We start from the raw sequence: 23,539 nt of genomic DNA on the forward strand, positions 1-23,539 counted from the left end.
TTCTTTTCTCCCCGCCGTACTCCTCTTTGAAACTCGTCTTCTGAGGCAATCACTCCCAGATGGAGAATATTAGATGTAATCACTTCCATTTGCCGGCTCTTTTACTCTCACTGCGAGGTGACACGCTGTCTCCTTCTGACATCTCCTCACAATGGACAATTACAGGGCACTCATCAATCACTTTCGACGAAGAACTTTGGCACGCGAAATCTGGTAGAAATCATCCCGTTTGATAACCTACAGAGATCTACAAATCTGCTTACGTGAGCGAGAGGTTCGTATTCTCTCATTTGTGTGCGAGCGCCCCTATCACAGCCATCCTGCGTGGCGTTTCAAAACTGTCAAGTGCACTCAGTATAAATTCCGTAAGCCCTTTACTTAGAGTGTCAAGCATATACATACTGGAAGAGTTGCTTTTGATCTGCTGTTTCATACAAACACTGTGTCAAGGGTATTGGCTCGGCTTTAAAGCCATGTGCCTTACAGCTATTCGGCTGCTGGGAATCTGCCTCTCACTCTGCCATATGGAAAAGATGAAAATCGCAGATTGAGGGTGACTGACGTGTTAGTGGTTTCCACCTCTCTACCTCCATACGTTACAGTTTTTCTTCTACGTCTCCTTGCATGTCAAATCCTCTTCTTCTATCCTGATTTCAAATTCGTTCCTCTAAATCCCCCTGCTCCTCTTCCACCCCTCCCCAACTACCAGCCCCTGCCATCCACCCTCACCTCCTACCATCTCTCTCTCTCTCCCTTTCTCTCTCTGCACTCTATCTTTCATTCTCCGAGACAGACAATAAAGCAAGCTTTTCCATGGCTGACCTGCAATTCACCCCTACCTCCACACCATCCCAAACCACAGACAGCGAGGGTGAGTTACAGTCCGGGATCCTGTATGGTGCAGAACGGTTGTGTATCCTTGTCCAGAATGTGGGTCCCACAGGGCTTCCTCTGTTCTGCTCGGCGCTGATAGGGTCAGTCAGACTCCAGACATGCACACGCACTAATGCGGGGGGAGAGAAGAATGTAAAAATGAAGGAAAGAGGAAATATAGTTTAACTGAGAAAGACCTGCAGTTCCACTCAGTCCAAAGTGACTCCTCTCGCCCGTATCCGCTCCTGAGACAGAACCAGAGCAGCGTTTGACGTTCATAAAGATTCTAGACACGCGTTGTTTCCTGCGTTTCACATGACCCTCGTTTGACACAGCCACATCACTGACCCCTGGATCTGTCATTTGGCAAGCAGAAATTATAGTTCATGTGAATCAGATGTTACAGAGAGGAGACTGAGTTCCCCTTTGTTGTCTTGCAGTTTGGTCGGAGGAGGAGCACCTGTTTCCAAATAAATCTTCAGATAAAAGTGATATACTGTAGCTCGATCTTATGTCTGGAAATGTGGAAATCTGATTCCTTGCACATGTATTTGTTTTTTTTTTTTTTTCCACCCCTGCATGAATTCTTCATCTATCGCCTCAAGTTATACGTTTGAATTTTGAACTCCCCTTATCTGGGTGTATTGAAGAATTCTGGACTTAAAGTAGAGAGCACAGTCACATGTTTCTCCAGCCGCCTTCATCTCAGAAAGGCTGCAGAGCATTTTGACCCCCAGGTCCCGGGTTGAGGTAGAGGCCCAGCCAGCTCTCACTGGTGGAACCATGAACCGTGTCAGGTCATGTCAGCTCTCTGCTCAGCTCCTCTTACTTGAATGTAAATAAAGTCAGTCTGGCTTGGTTCCACATCAGCAGTAACAAGCGCTCATCAGCTATTTTGTCAGATTATATTATAACAGGAAGGTCCTCATTTAAAATCTCTTGTTCTTCTTTTGAAAATAATTAAGTAATTAATTAATAATTCTGTTAATATGTGTCAGAGGCTTGTAGATAATTTCATCTTTTAAAAGATGTACTTGTTCATATATATATATATATATATAAAATAAGTCCTAGAAACGGTGAATGCAACTACGATAGTTTGACAAAGCTTAGGATGAAGACGAGAAAACAAGGGAAAACAGTTAGCAAGGTCAACCTAACTTAGCATAAATACTGGAAACAGGTAAAAACACTTATCATGTTCCATTTAAATTAAGCATAAATCCTAGAAACAGGTGAACATAGCTAGGGTAGTTTGAGATAGCTCTAGCTTAGGATCATGACAAGAGAAAACCAGGGAAGACAGCTAGCAAGGTCAACTTCACTTATCATAAAGACTGAAAAGAGGTGAAAACAGCAAACACGGTCCAATTTACCTAATCAGGTGAACGCAGCTCGGGTGGTCTGACGTAGCTTAGCATAATAACTTAAAGGACGTGAAAACAGCAAGCAGGGCTCAACCTAGCTTAGAACAAAGACTGAAATAGCTAAAGCCGGACTCTGTACATATGTTTAAAATAATACCAGTCTCTCTGAAGCTCACCACCTGAATTCAAAGGAAACATTTTTAGTGTTCCTCCTGGTAACAGGGTGATAGTCATAACCTTTAATGGACAGAATGATTAGAATTCACTTGATCCTGTCACCCAGTTATCTGCTAGAAAGAGGAAAAAAATATGGATAAATAAAAGAATCCCACACAATGTCAACTTGTTCCTCAAATGCAAGTTACGTATTGGCTTCCTATTAATTTGTGACCTTTAAGGACCCTTGAGGCCTTTCTCAAGGAAAATAAAATCCAATTCAAGCTTTTTTTCCATTCCCAAGAATAACCCATTTGAACTGGGGACCTTATCCCAAAGTAAAGAAAGAGGAGAGTATGGACCTGGTCCCCAGAGGTCATAAATTGTTGAGGCAGACCTAGTTTAGTCGGGGAATTGAACACAAGCAGAAGCTCCCTTTAAAGAGCCTAGTGGTCTCTGTTTCTCCCAGAGTTTAACCCTCTCACCTCTTCTCACTGGCCGCTCCTTTATTCAGTAGGCTGATTTATTGGAGTTCACAAGGGAGAAAAACAAGCATAGTATGGCCATCAGCCTTGCCTGTGATAAATGACCCACACTGCTATCTTCATCCCATGTGGGACCAACGGTTCCAGTGGGTGACTGTGTGGGTGTTAACTTTTTTTTTTTTGATTTTGTTATTATTATTAATATTTTTTTGTGTGTGTGTGTTTAAAGTGTTAAGGTAAATGACATGGAAGAAACTGCAAACCAAGGCTTAAAAGAGAAGTTATATATTTTTCAGTGGTAGATAACTTTACACTAATATGAGTGAACAAAAGCATTAGTGATGCAAGATATTTTGATACACTATTTTTTTATGTCTTTTTGCCACTAATTTATAGTTATTTCTCTTGTCCTTTTAGTGCCCCCCTCCCTGTCCGTGGTCCTGCCCCTGGCTGTCCCAATGCAACACAGCCCCTCTTCTCCCCAAATGAAATTCTTTGAAAGTCATTTTATATCACCCTTTGACTGTGCACTGAACTGTAAAACCACCCCATTGGAAACAAAATAAAAGGATGAGAGAGGGAGAGAAGGGGGGATGGGGCAAGGAGGAGAATTATAATTCTTTGCAGGCCTTTGGTATTAACCCAAACACCAGAGCTGTCAGCAGTTCAGAGAGGGAGGTGCGAGGGGCAAACATTCAGTGTTAATTGGCACTTTGTAAGCTCTGAGCCTTCCTTTTGTGAGGGAAGTGGAAGAGAGAGTGAGTGAGCAAAAGGGGGAGGAGGGCAAGGGGGTGGTCAGCAGAGAAGAAGGGGGGTATGGGTGAGGGAGAGAGAGGGGGACGGAAGAGAGAGAGAGAGAGCTTGTTCTTGTAGGTTTGTTGGGCCTTGTTGAGGGTGTTTACGGTTCACTTCTTATCCTTTGTTAATTGCGCATTCTCTCCCCCAATGAAAAAAAAAAAAAAAAAAAGAAGAATTCATGTAACCCCCAGCCTGCCACCCATGCTCCCTGTGACTCGCCCCACCAGCCGGATCAACAAGAGAGGGATAGCTGACAAGAACACAGCTAGAGGACTGTCCTGCGAATATAATCAAAGCTCACATGCTCTATATTTTACTAAAATTAAGAAATCAGAAACAGGCTGTGGTGGCTACTTATAAACATGCTGAATTTGTAAAGCATATCCTGAAGTAGTTTTTTTTTCTGCAGCAGGTGCCTAAACATCAAATGAGAAATCTTTGATACTGATTTTTTTTTTAAGACTTTCTAAGGCTTTCTACCTCCCAACCTAGCCCGACGCCCTCTGTGCTAATGGTGATACAAAAGATCAGTGTGGAGCAATGTCAGACCATTAGGTACAGGATGTAAAAACACCCTGTCTGTCCTCTCTGTGGATGCTCTCCTTCCGCCGACGTGTCTGGAGTTATCTGAAATAATTAGAGAGGAGCAGGCTGGCAGCCACATACACATCCAGAGACAGGCACCTGTCTTTGTAGGAGGGAGAGCTGTTGGCATGAAGCTGGTGCACTCTGCTTCACAGCACCTCTGGCCTCTTTCTATCTTTCCCCCTGTCTCCCACACTGACCGGTGTAAATAATAATAGAACCAGCACTGAAAGGACACAGGTGTCAACCATTGTGCTGCTCTGAATGGACCTGGGGGAAGGAGGTCAGGGGTCACAGGGCCACCTCAGCCACCTCTCACACCCACAGTTTTTATTCACATTGACGCTCCCTTTCATAGGGTTTTTCATCCCCGCTCCCACCTCTCCCTGTTTCTCCCTCGCTCGCTCTCTCCTTTTGTTATCTTAGCTCAATGTTTTGTGTGAAAACTTTTCAGAGTTCAAGGTCACGGAAGATTAACATTCTTTTTGAAATTAATCAGCCCACACAACTACCTTGATCAATGGATGGTTTCTATTTTTAAATAAAATAAAATAAAATGTGAAAATTTAGGGAATTAGCTGCCAGTGCAATATTTATTTATCTGTTTGTTTTATTCATCAACATTATGTTTCAGGCTACAGCTTACAGACCATATCCATTTAGGAAAGACATCTGAACATAATGTGACATGCCGGGAAACGTTTCTGTTCAAGTTCTCCTCAAGAAATGTACCCTGTTGCTGTGGCCACTCAATCAGCTTAGTTTAGCATACATACTAAAAAACATAGAGATCAAGTCATGTGTGTGTTAGGTCACCCTAGCTTAAAACAGGGTGACTGATTTCCATTTTGGTAATCTGGTCACCCATTCTCAAACCAGCGATAGGCCATGATTAATACCATACCATGACACGGTATGTGTTCATGCATCAAGGCCGTACAATCTGTAGAGCTAAATGATGGATGAAGTTGGATGGAGATTTGCGGAGCAGTGTCCTTTGTGCTCAAAGGAGCAGGACAAGAGAAAAAAAAATCCTAAATTGGTCCTGGTGCATGATGGTTAATTTCCACAGAAAGGTGACTATTTATGTTCTCAAACATGACACGTCTTCTGCATCAGCGAGCCTTGTGTGCAGATGTAAAACTTGGTACATACTGTATGCTTTTTGGAAGATGGTCATCAAGTTATTTTGCCTTTCATTTGTTTTCATGGCTGCACCTCAGCTAAAGTCTTTCTATATCCACCGACGTAGATTTTAAAGAATAAGCTGCGTTCCGGCCTCCAACTTCAGTAAGTAGGAGTCTGACTGGTTAATCAGTCTGCCACCTTTCATGTTTAATGTGAAGTCAGTTAAGCAGCCAGCCTCAGCCTTGTTCTTGCCTGTGGCTGTTTACAACCACAATGAAAATAATCATTATATAGAACCCAGACTCAAGAGAGTAGTGTCATTTTCAGCAGTGGTAACTGAAAAAGATGCTATTAATACACTCACGGTCGTGTCAAGACTTTCTTAGTGTTTACTATTTTTCTTGGTGTGTATGTTACTGTCAGTGTTGTGGGTGGATGCCCCTCAGCCTACAAGGCCCATGCATGGTAGAGATAGAGATGCAAGAGAAGGGTGAGAGGATTTATTACCGTGCATTAGGAGCACTAATCTGTTGCAGGTGTTTCTGGCTGTTCTCCCAGGCCATGCCTGCTCTCCTCTCCAGGAGGCCCCGCCATTGTGTGCATATGTGACATGAGGAACAGAAAGAAAGAAGGGAGAGGAAGGGGATTTTTCTTTTTCTTTCTTTCCATGGTATCTGCAAGGAGATGATACGGCCTCAAGTCATCAAGAGTGCCAGTATAAGACGAACAAGTATTCTAATGACTTATGTTCATCTTTCATATCATTTACTAGACCACAGCAAACAGCAGAGTGCACATGGACTATCAAAAAGCCTCTTTAATCACTTTAATCACTGAAATTGCTTACTACCACACTACATCAGTTGTAGTGAAGTCTTGTGTTTGGTGACAAGGACAGTAGAAACCCGCTTTAACCCCAGGGCACAACATGTAGGGTTAGTTACAAAAGAGAAAGACCACCAGGATGGTTTGAGCCAACAGCTTCGCAGGAAGCCTGTGGTGCCTTTACAGATAATGAACAAAGGCACAAAGGAACTCACTGAGAAAGTCCTGCTCTGTAGGAAGTCTGCAACGCCTACTGTGGCCAAGCTTTGGGAAGACAAAATGAAATGAAATATAGAGGTAGGGAGATGAATCCATGGGCGGAGAACACAAGGAAAGGAACAGGGAGTGTGAGTATTGAAATGGTGATGGAGGTTTAAAAAACGGATGATTTAGTTTAAGGGGCACTTAAGATACATTACTTGAGATGAAAATACTTACATTAAATTTACTTTATCATCTGCAAATGCATTTAGGATTTCTTGTGGACAGTTAATGGACTGGTTACTGTAGCTTGAGCGCTGTGATGCTACTAAACTACTTTGGCACTACTGCCCTCATGTGGATGTTCCTGGATTTAGTGTCAAATTTCTCTGATAAATCACTGTCAAATGCAGAAGTCATCTCTCAGCTGAGGGTTTACTGTAATTTACTTTGTTTCCACAAAATTGAACAAAGTTTGTTTGTATGGTTGCATTGTGTAAGCCCATTAGCTTTCTTGAACCACTTCTTATTGAATTACATTACTGTGTGTATGTATATGTGTTATGATGTTGTAATACATCATGCAAAAAACCTCTCTTACCTATGGCGGTTGCGTGTCATTGCGTGTCATGTTCCCCTTTTTTCTAACAGTGCTTCATGTCTTGATGAGATGTTAATATTGGTGATATTGGGAACAGAAGTTAACCATAGCACAAATCAAAAAGGCCAAACTGAATTATTTATAATTGACGGGTGAAAAAGTTTAAAACATTTAAAAGTATTCATTATATTTATATGTACGTATATTCCGTACATACGTACGAAAATCACCATAGACAAAGTTTACTCAGCAGCCTGAATACAGCTGAAGAAATTAACCTGTAAAATGTGCAAAGTCTACTACTCTGTAAGGGTCAGGCTAACTGTAAAGAGCTTTGTGGGCTCCCAAACTCAAGGAACATGGCTATGAATAGAGATACAGTCAACGCCTTATACCTTTAACCAACCAAGAGTTAAACAAACTGCTCCCTACGGCATGTTGGACACAGCTCATTTCCAATACCATGGACGAGTAACAAACGTAAACAACTCCAAACGTCACAAATATTTAAACACCAACGGGTTTATTGCTTTTTGAGGTCATCTGATGTTGTGAGTATTTATATTGTAAATCTTTAATCAGTTGAAATGTATGTGCGGCACCCGTTATCTTAAATGAATAAAAACGTATTCTTACTTAGCTTGTGCTTTGTCCATCAGGAGGAATCTGGTGAAGTTATGGAGAAGAACTTTCTCCTGGCCACAAGGAGGTTCTGGCAAAGCATGAGGTGACTTTGGAAAGACAAACAGGGCTTAGCTCAGGTGGTGTGCAGCTGGAATGGACAACTGCCACCCAGATCAGGGATGACATCCCTACAAAGATTGCTAAGGTGGTCAAGAAGCTCCTTGATGGCAAGGCACCAGACTTAAACAACACACCAGTGTAGTGATTCCCATTTTATAAAAAGGGGGACCAGAGGATGTGTACCAATTATCAGGGTATGGCACTGCTCAGCCTCCCTGGGTAAATCTATTCTAATTCTGCCTTCATGTGTTTTGTGGATTTAGAAGAGGCTTAAATTTAAGGAAAGGGGGTTCGCCTTTGGCAGGAACTTAAAGATGTTTCATGTGGGTACTGGACTCCAGGTCTTACTGTTGATGGTCCTGTAGATGGTTCCTCACAAAGAACTAAAATGCACTGAAAGGACAACTATAATACCCTGCTACCTGTTGCCACCATGACTTCTAATGAGGATGGATGAGTTGAAACTTAACTGTAGTGACCTACAACTTACAGGATTCGTAAGTAGATACTGAAATTTGACTGAATAATGTTGTGAATAATAATTGTTGCTCAGTGTCTTTATAGTTAGTGTTTTCAGATGTGAATATTGCCTTCAACAAACTTCCCCCCTTCCTCCTTCGTCTCTCTGTAACCTACTCTTTCTCTCCACAGTATTACAAGTAGGAATGTGACTGGTTAATCTAGTCTGACACTTTTCAAGTGCAGTCAGGCTTGATATAGAACCCAGGCTAAAGCCCATGAAAAAACATCTGTGTTCCAAAAGAAATGTTGTCAGTATGTAAGATGGGTATCATTTAATTAGCAGAATTCACAGCAGCTAAAGATGAATAGATCATTTATCCAGTGGAAAATTTGATAAAGGTGGTCCTGGCCCATACAGGGATCGGCATTATTAGCACCGCACCCTAACCAACTGAGCTAACTGGCCACCAAAGGTCTCAAGAATGTCAAAAGACAAGTATTGCTCCACTAGACCACAGTAGTATGCTTGTGAGCTGTCCGAACTCCAATGTACAGACTTCATTTATGTAGCACCTTTCACACATAAAAGATTCGTGTGTATATAACCAAAAGAAATTTCTTGCTACCACACTATCCGTTGCAGTTAAGTTTTGTGTTTGGTGACAAGGACAACGCACTCCTAGTATACAGTAGAAACCTGCTTTAACCCAGGGTACAACATCTAGGGTTAGTTACAAAAGAGAAAAGACCACCAGGATGGATTGAGCCAACAGGAAAACTGTGGTGTCTTTACAGATAAGGAACAAAGGCACAAAGGAACTCACTGAGAAAGTCCTGCTCTGTAGGAAGTCTGCAACGCCTACTGTGACCAAGCTTTCGAAAGACAAAATGAAATGAAATACAGAGGTAGGGAGATGAATTCAGGGGTGGAGAACATATGAGTGTTGAAATAATGATGAAGATTAAAAAAAAATTAAAAATGATGTTTTGGTTTAAGAGGCAATTTAGGATTTCTTCTTAACAGGGAATGGACCGGTAGCTGTAGCTAGGATGCAACAATGGCACTTCACTACTTTGGCGCTACTGCCCTCATGTGAATTTTTAAAGTACTAATACCTTCAGTTCATGCATAGAGGACTCCATTTATGTTGATGTGTATGACTGAAACTAAATGGTGTCATGGGGACTGACACATGGAACTAGTGCTGCTAAATTTGTTGCCTCGCTTTCTGAAAGAGTTTTCGTTATCTTTCCATAGCTTTAATATGTAACTGAATAAACATTTTTTTGTATTCACCTATACTTCTATGGTCTGTTGCAAGTAATTTCTCCCTCTTCTCCCCTTGTTTCATGTCAGTTATTTCCACTGTTATATAACAACAAATGTAACAGAAAGTGTGTTTCTTGCATGAGTTGCAAGCCAGGTATTGGTACCTGGCAGGTATGGGTACCTGGTTGCTAACCAGGTATTTCTTTCTGAATTTGACTGGTACAGAGCGTTTCATAAAAGCAGCCATGCTGTGCATTGAACACACCCGAGCCATATTTTTTTTTTCCTGTTGACATTTTATAACTGGAAACTCAAAAGTCAGAGATCAGGGCCCAAACATTAACTATATAACAGAGCTTACAGTAAATGTTCTTCATGGACTGTACTCGAATGAGTTCTGGATATAATAGTCTGACAAGGATGGGAACCAATCTTTGATAAGAACCACGGCCTGTGTGAACCACGGGTAGAAAAGGTCCCGCTGTCTTGTAGCTCCTGTGATGATGATGTTCAATGCTGCTTCTGTGGCGGGGTAGGGTGTCATCTTAGTGACTCCGCTACAATACAGAAAAACACTGCACTTAACAAATGCGCCAGCTGCAAACACTATTAAGGATGCTTATTTGTTCGCAAATACATTTGACTAACCCGACTTTCTTCACAGCCGATTCAGTATCAATGAATCCAAGTGTGCATATAGAGATGGAAACGTTGCTCTTCTTCAAGGCCAGTTCGTGGTGAAGGGACCCAAAGAACCCATTCAAGGCAAATTTCGTTGAGGTGTATGGTGCCACAAAGGGACTGGGCATTTTACCTGTGAGCCATTAACAAGTGTTAGAATAAGAGATGTCCACATCCAAATGTGCAATCTCCTCATGATGATCGTTTAAAAGACTGCATGCTTCAGAACAGCTTTTAAATTGACATTGACAGGATGTCACTGTACGTCATCTGTGTCTTCAAAGTCAAAAATGAATTTTCAAAGGCCTAATTTCTATCCTCTCTTCAGAAGGCATCCCTTCTCATTCTATATGAGGATTCTGATGATTATTATTAATAAAACAGAACAAAGCCAGATAAACTATCCTTTGGTTTTAATATGTGTTGTGGCTGCATGTTTTTTTTCTACCAATGCTTCATGCCATGATGAGCAAAGTTAGTATTGGTAACAGAAGTAGCAATAGTAGATGCAAAAAACAATCAAGCCAAACTGAATTATTCACAATTAGTGGGTGAAAACATTTGCATAAATATATGTTTAAATTCTATACTTTGTTGGTAGAAATGTGTATTAAAAAAAAGGTATGGTAAACCTACCCGCCATAGATGAAACCACAACCACAGCCCCTTCACTTTGCTCTAGGGAGGGCAAGGCTCTCCAAGCCATCTGAATATAGCTGAGGAAATTGACCTGTGAAACACACACACACACATATACACACAGATCAGGACCATGCTTTTATTTTGCGTGCTGACATATTATCACAAATGCTCCACTACCTTCATCAAAGTCCCTGTGTGTTTCACATCTCCATCCCACATGCCGAAGGGGGTAGAACCAATGTGGTTGAGGATCAGGTAATCCAACCCTCCCAGCTTCTCCACAGCAAAATCTACTACTTTGTCAGGGTCAGACTCACTGCCCATGTCTGCTGCTATGTAGAGAGCTTTCTGGGCTCCCAAACTCAGGCACTTTTCTGCCACCTATGAACAAAGGTCAGTAGGAATAGAAGTACAGGCAGCAACTTTTACTACAGTGTGTGACATATTGCCAAATGAATGAAAAATGTTTCCATGCAGCATTTCCCTGACCTTCTGTAACGCTTTCTCTTTCCTTGCTGTAATAACAATCTGGGCTCCAAAACGGGCATAATGATATGCCATCTGTTCACCAATACCTTTACTGGCTCCGGTCACCAGCACCCGGGCACCTTTCAGAGACTCTGAAACAAATAGGTACAACTGTATTGAAGATGCGAAGGTGAAATTACTATGAATATGCCAGTTTGCTGGCACTGAAATAGTTCAAACTCTTTAAGTTCAAACCATTCAGCGGATGAACCTATAAAAAACTCATAAAAAACCCATAAAAAACCCCATAAAAATATCACTCACTGATTACTTCAGTTCAAAGGGTATTTAGACATTTCTCAGTCATTCATTGTTCCTTCATTGTGGACTGGACTGTCAGGTCAAGTCTCGACTGTATGGAAATAAATAAATAGTCTCAACCACATAGTCTCATTACTCGTGGAAGCTTCACTAAAGAATGTGTCTTCATAATGTGGTGCACTGTTTGGTAAGCACTTAGTCACAAGTGAAAAGCAAATAATCTCTAATTACTCGCTCAGTTTGTGCTTCTTCTGCCAAACTTTCAAAAGAGAACATTAAACTTTTATAATCACTGCAGGTGATTGTGTTCCCTGCATAGCATGAAGCATGTACAGCATGCCATCACCAAGTTACACCACATCTACACACAGTCCCAAGTAGACTGCATGGTCCACACTTGCATAGGACCATGTGATCTATGATCTGATGGGTGGGGTGATCTGGGTATAAACATTTTAGACTATAGTACTGTACTTCACCACTTTACATTATGACAAAACCCCTCTGTCATTATCTGTTCCGTGCGCAGTGAGGAAATGCTGTTTAGTTAACTGCATTGACGTTATTAGAATCAAATAGAATTCAACTAAAACAAGATATTATGTTATTATAAGAGTGCCCAACTGTGGACATAAAGTAATTGAAGTGGAAAATTAAAGTGATGAACACATTGTGGAATCAGTATAATACTGACAATATAACATCTGTGCCTTGGAAATGGGCCATACTGGATAACAACTAGTTTCTAGCAGGCTAAAGTTTTTAATGTTTGTTGTCTTTTTAAACATTTCTTCCACTACTGAGATGTAAGAAACTCCACATGGCACTGGGCACTGGGTATTGGGTACTGTACTTCTTGACATTCAGACCACATTTAGTCTGCACTGGGAATAACACCTCCAACACAATTATGATGACCACTGGTTCACCCCAGGGCTGTGTACTCAGTCTATTACTGTTTACGCTGCTAACTCACGACTGTGCTTCTAGTCAGGAGGAGAACTTGATCATCAAGTTTGCAGATGATACCACAGTGGTGGGACTCATCCGCGGTAATGAGGAAACAATGGAATGGAACAAAGAAAACTGAAGCAGGCTTCATTTCCCACACGTATCCTCACGATCTAGTGAGGTGAGTGGAAAGAGTGATCTGAGTCTCGCTGTCTCCTGTTCAAGAACTTTTCCAGAGCCGGTGCAAGAACAGAACACAGAATATCATCAGAGACCCCTCAGACCTTCTCAATAAACTCTATGATCTGCTGCCAGTTTAGGCAAATGGTACATTTATCACCAAGACCAGGACTGACAGACTGCACAACAGTTTTCTTCCACAAGCTGTTAAACTGTCGACTTGATCTGATTTGGAGAGGGTCCAGAGCACCTTGAACTTTACACTTTACTTTAACTGACACTTTTACCTATTTTGTCTGCACAGATCTCAGAGAGAAACGCAATTTCATCCTGTCTGCATTGCAGCTGTTTGCTTGTCAAAGTGACAATAAAGCTTGATTTAATTTGATTTGAGCCACTGACAGTAAATGACCCTTTATGTGCATGCTTCACAAATAAACCACGTGTGTACTGTGCACAGACAATGCATATAGTCTAAATTTTACACTGTCACCTTCTTGAATCTTGTGACAATCATCTGCAGCTCTAACATCATCAGTCCTTGTAAAGTCAGTGGAATACTACTGCAACTCTGCTGCTGCTAAAAGCCAAATACTATGTTTCTGTTTCTGTAACTGTTAAAGCAGTTTTCACAATTCCTATTAACTTACCTGGATCAAACCTGGGTCCAGTCCACCTTACAGCTAGGAAAACGACACAGACACTAGCAAATAGGATTTTTGTCAGATACCCCATTTTGACAGGCGATTCTAAGAGTTGTGTTGTCAGAAGCGAACGCTGCCTGCAAGAACTTCAGTTATAACGAAACAAAGTACTTTCCTAATCCCTACTCAAACTTGGTCCTGTCATATAAGGGGGTGTGGAGACTGGCGTGATCAGGCCGGGATCAGACTCGCCCATTTTCACCAATAGAAATACCTAAGTATTTTTGTACGGTTTATAATATTGAATGATTTTTAATTTTCTTATTTCATCATCAAAATGTTCGTTTTTTCCCTAATTGTGTTTATACCATGTTTTATAATTAATCCAAAAAGAGAGCGAATCTGCCGCTCTGAAATACCACTACCGCGCACGCTTTTGAAATCGCAACTTTATTGACACACAGTTTGTGGGCAGGGTTGTCCTTCAGTGCAGCTAACCGGCTATCCTTCACTACGGTTCACTGTCAGAGTTTGAATTAACACCACCTAAAAGTGAATTACGACGCCGTGGACGATGGCGGCAAGGATTTTGCCCGTAGTGAAGTTAGTATTGTTAATTTCACTCGTAATTCCCCTTGAGTTATTGGGGCTTTACAAGCTATAGTGGACTAGCAAGTTAGCTAGCTGAGTAGCTTTCCTATTGTCATTTTTACACTTGCTTAATGTTTGGATCCTTCCTTACCTCAGTAATTCATTACTAACTTAATCGTTAATATTGTAAATGTTATTTGGATTTGGATGTTTCGCTAGTTTACAAAAGTTAACGTTCTCCGCCAGCATGAGCTAATGTTTGAAGATAGTACTGCCAGATAATTTAGTCTGAAATAAAAATCTCAAGTGGTGTATTGTAGTAATGGTGGCATAAATCTGTATTTTCAGTTTGACATGTTCGCTGATACAGCGCGGCGTTTCTGTCTAATAGCCTGGCCGTCTCTGTTCTTTCTTACTCAGGCTGGCCACCAAGGTGACCATTGCTGGAGGAGCCGTGTACGTTGCCTGTGACTCTGGCCTCTTGGGAAACAGTGAGCAGGGCTCAAAGGCCCTGGAGAAGGCCAAAGAAGTAATACCACCTGCCATACAGGAATGGATGAAGTACTTTGGTCTGGAGGTACAGATAAGAGGCACTGACACATAGATACACACCAATAAAGCATGACATTATGACCACCTTCCTATAGTGTAGGTCTCCCATTGGCCTCCAGAACAGTTGTGACTTATCAGAGAATGGACAGAAGAATGGACATGTGTCTTCTGGGGGTGTCCTGTGGTGTCTGGAAACAGAATATCGTTAGTGGGGGTCTTTGGATCCTGTGGGTTGAGGGGAGGGGCCTCTGTGGATCATCTCACAGATACTTGATCAGTTTGGAGGCCAGGTCAACACCTTGTGCTGTTCTTCATGTTGTTCCTGAACCATTTTTGTGTTGTGTTGTCGGTGTCAAGCTGCATCCTGCTGATGATGAAAGCTGCCATTGGCTGACTTGAATACAGAATATGCTGACAAAACACAGACTGTAACTACTATCACATTACCTTTACTACTATAACTGCAATATATTACAACCGTAAACACACCAGACAAGATGGATATGGGGAGTCTATAGTGAGTCTTTGGAGCAGGGGCAGTGGGAAGAATGTTGAGTTCTGGTGGAGGAAGCTGAGTGTTGTGCCCAGGATGCTCTGGTAGAGTAGTGACCTAAGGTGCTGGACGCTTTCTTGGTGCACCTATTTCAATTTATGTCTGACTGCATTCACTCAACCGTAGCATTTGAAAAATGACCACAAGCAGGATAGTGTAACTTAATAAGGTCAGTACCCAAGTGTCCGTATGTTCCTCCTGCAAAATATACCAAATGATATGTTTGTCTGATTCCAGTATAATTAATTAGAAATAAGGCTGATCCCACTCATCAGTATCCTTCACATTTCATGTAACATTTTACACAAATGGACAACAAGTTTATAAGCAGTGCACTATGCTGTTAACAAAATGAACAGACCTCCCCCATCTCTCCTCAGGCTCAGCTTCCAACCATGCCCAAGATCGAATTCTCGCCTGTTCAGGCCTGGAATTTGGTAAGAACTGAATGAGGTGTTTTGTTTTTCTTTTAAGATAGAGTACAAACTTAGTAAGGTCACGAGTTTGTATTTCTGAATGTGTGCAGATTTGTGGTTACATACTCCACTTATTTCAAACATGATGCTTGTTGGCATGAAATCAGTTTTAGCGTGAATCATGTGACTCTGAAATTAGCATGATACTAGGGCTTTGTACAAATATTTGATGTCTGAATTCTACACTGCTTTTATTTTGCGGCAGGAGTGCGGTGGACAATTTCAAATCTTTCGGAGGCTCCAACGAAAGCACCTGAATACACAAATCAGGGACTACAGTACCTGAAGGACCTCACCAAGTAAACGGGAACTATCTGGGTGTCCTGGCATTATCAATCTGTTTGACTTTTGCACTCAAGAAACAACTTCTTCCAAAGTTCCAAAGTCCCAAAAGAAAGAAAAGAAAGAAGAAACAGCCAACATGAAAGAAGTTGTGCAAGGAGCGTACGCAGGAGACTGGGTACTGTCTTTCTTCAGCCTACGGTGGTGTTAGGTGGGAGTTGGAGATAATGCTGGAAAGCAAATGTATTTAAATAAGAGACAAAGGTGTCCTTCCATTTTGTGTATACTACATTTAACTGTTGTCAACAGTGTCCAATATCATGCTACCCTATTCCCGCCAACCCCACAAAAATGTCAGGAAGAGAATGTATATATGCAGTTTCCAAATTTGTGAGTAATATATCATCTTAAAACATGTTCGGTGTTAAGTTTGATTTATTGAGTCAGGCCACATATACCGCATGCTGATCAGGTCAGTGTCTACAAACAAGACTGAACAAATGTGCAAAAATCTTCATTACTCATGACAGAATAATAATGACACAAATTTCTTGCTGATTCTGCTACAACAAGGGGGAGGAACGCATGACTCCACACTACACAACAGCACCACTAGTGGTGACGTTGTGCATCTTTTAAATCTTTATTTGGTTGAAGGAACATGGTACTGATTCTGACCCACACTGTCACTTCTTCACGGTATAATAAAGTCAAATAAAGTCTGAAAACGTCCATGCACTGTTGATATGACGCATGCAGAGCTTTGACAGCTTAAATAAGATGCTAAACTTCCAGAGTAAAACAACAAATCAAATCAAGTCCTGTGTGTGTTAGGTCACCCTGCCTTAAAACAGGGTGACTGATTTCCATTTTGGTAATCTGGTCACCCATGCTCAAGCCAGTGATAGGCCATGATTATTACCATATCATGACATGTGTATGTGTTCATGCATCAAGGCCGTACAATCTGTAGAGCTAAATGTTGGATGAAGTTGGATGGAGATTTGTCATGGGGACTGACAGATGGAACTAGTGCTGCTAAATTTGTTGCCTCGGTTTCTGGAAGAGTTTTCGTTATCTCTCCATAGCTTTAATATATAACTGAATAAACTTTTTTTTGTATTCTCCTATACTTCTATGGTCTGTTGCAAGTCATTTCTCCCTCTTCTCCCCTTGTTTCATGTCAGTTATTTCCACTGTTATATGACAACAAATGTAACAGAAAGTGTGTTTCTTGCATGAGTTGCACAAGCTAACCAGGTATTTCTTTCTGAATTTGTAATGACTGGTACGGAGCGTTTCATAACAGCAGCCATGCTGTGCATTGAACACACCCGAGCTATATGTTGTTGTTTTTTTCCTGTTGACATTTTATAACTGGAAACTCAAAAGTCAGAGATCAGGGCCCAAACATTAACTGTATAACAGAGCTTACAGTAAATGTTCTTCATGGACTGTACTCGTATGAGTTTTGGATAAAATAGTCTGTGATAGATGGGAACCAATCTTTGATAAGAACCACGGCCTGTGTGAACCACGGGTAGAAAAGGTCCAGCTGTCTTGTAGCTCCTGTGATGATGATGTTCAATGCTGCTTCTGTGGCGGGGTAGGCTGATATCTTAGTGACTCCGCTACAATACAGAAGTACACTGCACTTAACAAATGCGCCAGCTGCAAACACTATTAAAGATGCTTATTTGTTCACAAATACATCTGACTAACCTGACTTTCTCCATAGCCGATTCGGTATCAATGAGCCCAAGTGTGCATATAGAGATGGAAACGTTGCTCTTCTTCAAGGCCAGTTCGTGGTGAAGGGACCCAAAGAACCCATTCAAGGCAAATTTCGTTGAGGAGTATGGTGCCACAAAGGGACTGGTCATTTTACCTGTGAGCCATTAACAAGTGTTAGAATAAGAGATGTCCACATCCAAATGTGCAAACTCCTCATGATGATCGTTTAAAAGACTGCATGCTTCAGAACAGCTTTTAAATTGACATTGACAGGATGGTACTGCACGTCATCTGTGTCTTAAAAGTCAAAAATGAATTTTCAAAGGCCTAATTTCTATCCCCTCTTTAGAAGACATCCATACTCATTCTATACGAAGATTCTGATGATTATTATTAATAAAACAGAACAAAGCCAGATAACAAATTATCCTTTGATTTTAATATGATGTGTTGTGGCTGCATGTTTTTTTTATACCAATGCTTCATGCCATGATGAGCAAAGTTAATATTGGTAACAGAAGTAGCAATAGTAAATGCAAAAAACAATCAAGCCAAACTGAATTATTCACAATTAGTAGGTGATAACATTTGCATATATATATATATGTGTGTGTGTTTAAAATTCCATATTCCAAAAAAGCGTTGAATAAGGTCAGCTGGACTTGTAGAATTTCTTGAAGACGTTTCGCCACTCATCCGAGTAGCTTCTTCAGTTCTGATAAACTAGTGGGAAATTGAGGTTTAAATAGGAAGAACTCTGTGGGTAACACCCACCCGAAACTTGCTTGACCAGAAACTGGGGTCACTAATTTCCATAATGGCTGGTACTTACCTGTCCTTGAATGGGGGGGAACTGTGTGCCTAGGCTACTTACCCTATGAATAGAGCTCTAACGAGGCTATTGTCCATGGGAGCCTGGAGGCTCAATGTGTGAATGTTGTTGAAACTTCTTGGGGACTTCTTGCTTCAAAGACTCACAAGACTAAGTCAAAACTGAATTATAAATAGTTGGTAGATTAAATCTCAGTCCACCTCCTCTGTTTAGAGAAGGTTTTTCCACTTAAACATAGATGGCATCCTTAACTCCTCTCTCAAACCATCTGTCCTCTCTGGCCAGGACTTTGGCGTTGGTATCCTCAAAGGAGTGTCCTTTGTCCTTCAGGTGGAGGTGGACTGCTGAGTCGTTTCCTGATGATCTGGCTCTCCTGTGTTGGGCCATGCGCTTGTAGATGGGTTGTTTCCTTTCCCCAATGTACAAGTCTGTACATTCCTCACTACACTGAACAGCATACACTACATTATTCTGTTTCTGTCTAGGTGTTTTGTCTTTGGGGTGGACCAGTTTCTGTCTTAGTGTGTTTCCAGGTTTGAAATAAACTTGGATGCAGTGTTTACCAAAATTTCTCCTCAGTTTCTCTGATACACCAGATATGTAGGGGATGGTGATGTTCTTCCTTCTGCTGTGCTCCTCTTCCCTGTCCTTCCTGGGATATCTTTTTGAGCCTTTGACAAAGGCCTAGTTGGGATATCCACATGTTTTGAGGGTTTGTTTAATGTATTTTCGCTCCTTGTCCTTGCCCTCCTGTCTAGTGGGTACAGTCTGTGCTCGGTACTGGAGGGTTCTGATGACTCCCAGTTTGTGTTCCAGAGGGTGGTGTGAGTCAAATAACAAGTGTTGATCTGTGTGTGTGGGTTTCCTATATACTTCTATGTTGAGACTTCGATCTTCTTCAACACGCACCAAACAGTCCAAAAAGGCCAGACAGTCCCTGCTGATGTCCTCCCTGGTGAACTTGATGTTGCTGTCCACTGCATTGATGTGTTTAGTGAAGGATTCCACCTCCTCTGTCTTGATTTTAACCCAGGTGTCGTCCACATATCTGTGCCAGTGGGTGGGGGTGGAACCTGCAAAGGAGCTCTGGTCTCTACTTCCTCCATGTAGAGATTGGCCACGATCGGTGACACTGGGGAACCCATCACACAGCCGTGTTTTTGCCTGTAGAAACCTCCACTGAACTGAAAGTAGGTGGTGGTCAGGCACAGGTCGAGTAACACACAGATTTGTTCTGGGGTGAGGTTGGTTCTTGAGGCCAAGGTGTCATCCTTTTGTAGTCTTTTCCTTACTACATCTGTGGCTTCTCTCGTGGGGATGCAGGTGAACAGTGAGGTGACATCATAGGACACGAAGGTTTCTTCTGGGTCCAGTGTGACGTCCTTGACTTTGTTCACAAAGTCCCTGGAGTTTTGAATGTGGTGTGGGGTGTTGCCTACTAACGGTGCCAGGATGGATGCCAGATGCTTGGCAACGTTGTATGTGACAGCGTTAATACTGCTGACAATGGGTCTGAGTGGGGCTCCCTCCTTGTGTATTTTGGGGAGTCCATAAATACGCGGTGTAGCTTCCCCTGGGTACAGACGGTAATAAAGGAGTCTGTCGATGGCCTTCTCCTTTTCGAGCTGTTGTAGATAGTTTATTATTCTGGTTTTGTAGAAGTTGGTTGGATCACGTCTCAGTGTCTCATACGTGTCCTCGTCATTGAGGAGGTTGTCCATTTTTGTGTGGTAGTCCACTGTGTTTAACACCACTGTGCATCTCCCTTTGTCGGCAGGATTGTGATGTTCCAGTCTTTCTGCAGTGTCACTAGCGCCTTCCTTTCCTGGGGGGAGATGTTCAACGGTGGAGTTCTTGCACTGGCGAGGGCTGATGTTATTTCCAGTCTGAGTTTTTCGGCTTCTGTGTTTGTCAGTTTGTTGTTCTTGATGGCAGACTCTGTGGGAGTGATGAGGTCTACCACTGGAATCTGTTCTGGTGTTATGGCAAAGTTTAGTCCTTTGGCCAGGATCTCATTCTCTGGTTGAGTGAGTTCTCTGTGTGATAGGTTCTGGACCCACTTCTCCTGGATGCCCCGCTGTGTGGTGTGGTCATCCTTCTTCCTCCATGTCAGTTCTTCCGACTTGTGTTTTCTGTTGTGTCTAGTTTGCAAAATCTGGAATTTGTGTTTCTGTCGTTCCTTACCTTTTGTGTGTTAAACCTTAATTTCCCACTAGTTTATCAGAACTGAAGAAGCTACTCGGATGACAAATTCTACAAGTCCAGCTAACCTTATTCAACGCTTTTTTGGATTACCATGACCTGGATGACTGAGAACCTTCACAGACAGATTTAAATTCCATACTTTCTTGGTACAAATGAGTATTAAAAAAAGGTATGGTAAACCTACCCAAAAGAGATGAAACCACAACCAGAGCCCCTTTACTTTGCTCTAGGGAGGGCAAGGCTCTCCAAGCCATCTGAATATAGCTGAAGAAATTGACCTGTGAAACACACACACACACATAAACACAGATCAGGACCATGCTTTTATTTTGCGTGCTGACAGATCATCACAAATGCTCCACTACCTTCATCAGAGTCCTTGTGTGTTCCACATCTCCATCCCACATGCTAAAGGGGGTAGGACCAATGTGGTTGAGGACCAGGTAATCCAACCCTCCCAGCTTCTCCACAGCAAAATCTACTACTTTGTCAGGGTCAGACTCACTGCCCATGTCTGCTGCTATGTAGAGAGCTTTCTGGGCTCCCAAACTCAGGCACTTTTCTGCCACCTATGAACAAAGGTCAGTAGGAATAGAAGTACAGGCAGCAACTTTTACTACAGTGTGTGACATATTGCCAAATGAATGAAAAATGTTTCCATGCAGCATTTCACTGACCTGCTGTAACACTTTCTCTCTCCTTGCTGTAATAACAATCTGGGCTCCAAAACGGGCATAATGATATGCCATCTGTTCACCAATACCTGTACTGGCTCCGGTCACCAGCACCCGGGCACCTTTCAGAGACTCTGAAACAAATAGGTACAACTGTATTGAAGAAGCGAAGGTGAAATTACTATACATATGCCAGTTTGCTGGCACTGAAATAGTTCAAACTCTTCAAGTTCAAACCATTCAGCGGATGAACCTATAATATATAAACATAAAACTATCACTCACTGATTACTTCAGTTCAAAGAGTATTTAGACATTTCTCAGTCATTCATTGTTCCTTCATTGTGGACAAAGTCTCGACTGTATGGAAATAAATAAATAGTCTCAACCACATAGTCTCATTACTCGTGGAAGCTTCACTAAAGAATGTGTCTTCATAATGTGGTGCACTGTTTGGTAAGCACTTAGTCACAAGTGAAAAGCAAATAATCTCTAATTACTCGCTCAGTTTGTGCTTCTTCTGCCAAACTTTCAAAAGAGAACATTAAACTTTTATAATCACTGCAGGTGATTGTGTTCCCTGCATAGCATGAAGCATGTACAGCATGCCATCACCAAGTTACACCACATCTACACACAGTCCCAAGTAGACTGCATGGTCCACACTTGCATAGGACCATGTGATCTATGATCTGATGGGTGGGGTGATCTGGGTATAAACATTTTAGACTATAGTACTGTACTTCACCACTTTACATTATGACAAAACCCCTCTGTCATTATCTGTTCCGTGCGCAGTGAGGAAATGCTGTTTAGTTAACTGCATTGACGTTATTAGAATCAAATAGAATTCAACTAAAACAAGATATTATGTTATTATAAGAGTGCCCAACTGTGGACATAAAGTAATTGAAGTGGAAAATTAAAGTGATGAACACATTGTGGAATCAGTGTAATACTGACAATATAACATCTGTGCCTTGGAAATGGGCCATCTTGGATAACAACTAGTTTCTAGCAGGCTAAAGTTTTTAATGTTTGTTGTCTTTTTAAACATTTCTTCCACTACTGAGACGTAAGAAACTCCACATGGCACTGGGCACTGGGTATTGGGTACTGTACTTCTTGACATTAAGACCACATTTAGTTTGCACTGAGAATAACACCTCCAACACAATTATGATGACCACTGGTTCACCCCAGGGCTGTGTACTCAGTCTATTATTGTTTACGCTGCTAACTCACGACTGTGCTTCTAGTCAGGAGGAGAACCTGATCATCAAGTTTGCAGATGATACCACAGTGGTGGGACTCATCCGCGGTAATGAGGAAACAATGGGAGGAAAGATATGAAACGGTACATTTATCACCAAGACCAGGACTGACAGACTGCACAACAGTTTTCTTCCACAAGCAGTTAAACTGTTGACCTGATCTGATCTGAGGGTCCAGAGCACCTTGAACTTTACACTTTACTTTAACTGACACTTTTACCTATTTTTTCTGCACAGATCTCAGAGAGAAACGCAATTTCATTCTGTCTGCATTGCAGCTGTTTGCTTGTCAAAGTGACAATAAAGCTTGATTTAATTTGATTTGAGCCACTGACCGTAAATTACTCTTTATGTGCATGTTTCACAAATAAACCACGTGTGTACTGTGCACAGACAATGCATATAGTCTAAACTTTACACTGTCACCTTCTTAAATCTTGTGACAATCATCTGCAGCTCTAACATCATCAGTCCTTGTAAAGTCAGTGGAATACTACTGCAACTCTGCTGCTGCTAAAAGCCAAATACTATGTTTCTGTTTCTGTAACTGTTAAAGCAGTTTTCACAATTCCTATTAACTTACCTGGATCAAACCTGGGTCCAGTCCACCTTACAGCTAGGAAAACGACACAGACACTAGCAAATAGGATTTTTGTCAGATACCCCATTTTGACAGGCGATTCTAAGAGTTGTGTTGTCAGAAGCGAACGCTGCATGCAAGAACTTCAGTTATAACGAAACAAAGTACTTTCCTAATCCCTCCTCAAACTTGGTCCTGTCATATAAGGGGGTGTGGAGACTGGCGTGATCAGGCCGGGATCAGACTCGCCCATTTTCACCAATAGAAATACCTAAGTATTTTTGTACGGTTTATAATATTGAATGATTTTTAATTTACTTATTTCATCATGAAAATGTTCGTTTTTTCCCTAATTGTGTTTATACCATGTTTTATAATTAATCCAAAAAGAGAGCGAATCTGCC

At 41.6% G+C, this 23,539-nt stretch overlaps 3 protein-coding genes across 3 annotated transcripts; 1 reads left to right on the forward strand and 2 right to left on the reverse strand.

Moving 5' to 3' along the window:
- Positions 1-8,542: 8,542 nt before the first annotated feature.
- LOC125009932 (hydroxysteroid 11-beta-dehydrogenase 1-like protein) lies at positions 8,543-13,573 on the reverse strand. The gene is made up of 6 exons (XM_047588188.1): positions 13,389-13,573; positions 11,308-11,438; positions 10,996-11,199; positions 10,813-10,906; positions 10,144-10,309; positions 8,543-10,052 (listed from the first exon to the last, which is right to left on the reverse strand). Exons 1-6 carry the CDS (start codon positions 13,471-13,473, stop codon positions 9,869-9,871), a joined length of 864 nt encoding a protein of 287 aa, XP_047444144.1. The 5' UTR covers positions 13,474-13,573; the 3' UTR covers positions 8,543-9,868.
- A 257-nt stretch (positions 13,574-13,830) lies between these two features.
- LOC125009936 (MICOS complex subunit MIC13-like) lies at positions 13,831-16,968 on the forward strand. The gene is made up of 4 exons (XM_047588195.1): positions 13,831-13,985; positions 14,394-14,550; positions 15,459-15,515; positions 15,760-16,968. The coding sequence occupies exons 1-4, from the start codon at positions 13,957-13,959 to the stop codon at positions 15,838-15,840; spliced, it is 324 nt and encodes a 107-aa protein (XP_047444151.1). The 5' UTR covers positions 13,831-13,956; the 3' UTR covers positions 15,841-16,968.
- On the reverse strand, positions 16,254-23,332 carry LOC125009931 (hydroxysteroid 11-beta-dehydrogenase 1-like protein). Its single transcript, XM_047588187.1, has 6 exons — positions 23,139-23,332; positions 21,285-21,415; positions 20,973-21,176; positions 20,792-20,885; positions 17,559-17,724; positions 16,254-17,467 (listed from the first exon to the last, which is right to left on the reverse strand). Exons 1-6 carry the CDS (start codon positions 23,269-23,271, stop codon positions 17,284-17,286), a joined length of 912 nt encoding a protein of 303 aa, XP_047444143.1. The 5' UTR covers positions 23,272-23,332; the 3' UTR covers positions 16,254-17,283.
- Between the last annotated feature and the right edge of the window lie 207 nt (positions 23,333-23,539).

Source organism: Mugil cephalus, chromosome 6 (assembly GCF_022458985.1).
Source record: "Mugil cephalus isolate CIBA_MC_2020 chromosome 6, CIBA_Mcephalus_1.1, whole genome shotgun sequence".
Classification (NCBI taxonomy): domain Eukaryota; kingdom Metazoa; phylum Chordata; class Actinopteri; order Mugiliformes; family Mugilidae; genus Mugil; species Mugil cephalus.

Coding starts and splice junctions, on each gene's coding strand:
- LOC125009931 (XM_047588187.1), bottom strand. CDS start 23,271: ATGCAGCGTTCGCTTCTGACAACACAACTCTTAGAATCGCCTGTCAAA. Junction 20,886..20,972: donor ACACAAGGACTCTGATGAAG/GTAGTGGAGCAT, acceptor TGTGTTTCACAG/GTCAATTTCTTCAGCTATAT. Junction 17,725..20,791: donor TGTGGTTTCATCTCTTTTGG/GTAGGTTTACCA, acceptor AATGGCTCACAG/GTAAAATGACCAGTCCCTTT.
- LOC125009936 (XM_047588195.1), top strand. CDS start 13,957: ATGGCGGCAAGGATTTTGCCCGTAGTGAA. Junction 13,986..14,393: donor AGGATTTTGCCCGTAGTGAA/GTTAGTATTGTT, acceptor TTTCTTACTCAG/GCTGGCCACCAAGGTGACCA. Junction 15,516..15,759: donor CTGTTCAGGCCTGGAATTTG/GTAAGAACTGAA, acceptor ATTTTGCGGCAG/GAGTGCGGTGGACAATTTCA.
- LOC125009932 (XM_047588188.1), bottom strand. CDS start 13,473: ATGGGGTATCTGACAAAAATCCTATTTGCTAGTGTCTGTGTCGTTTTC. Junction 11,439..13,388: donor TGGACCCAGGTTTGATCCAG/GTAAGTTAATAG, acceptor TATTTGTTTCAG/AGTCTCTGAAAGGTGCCCGG. Junction 10,053..10,143: donor TCGGCTGTGAAGAAAGTCGG/GTTAGTCAAATG, acceptor TCTGTATTGTAG/CGGAGTCACTAAGATGACAC.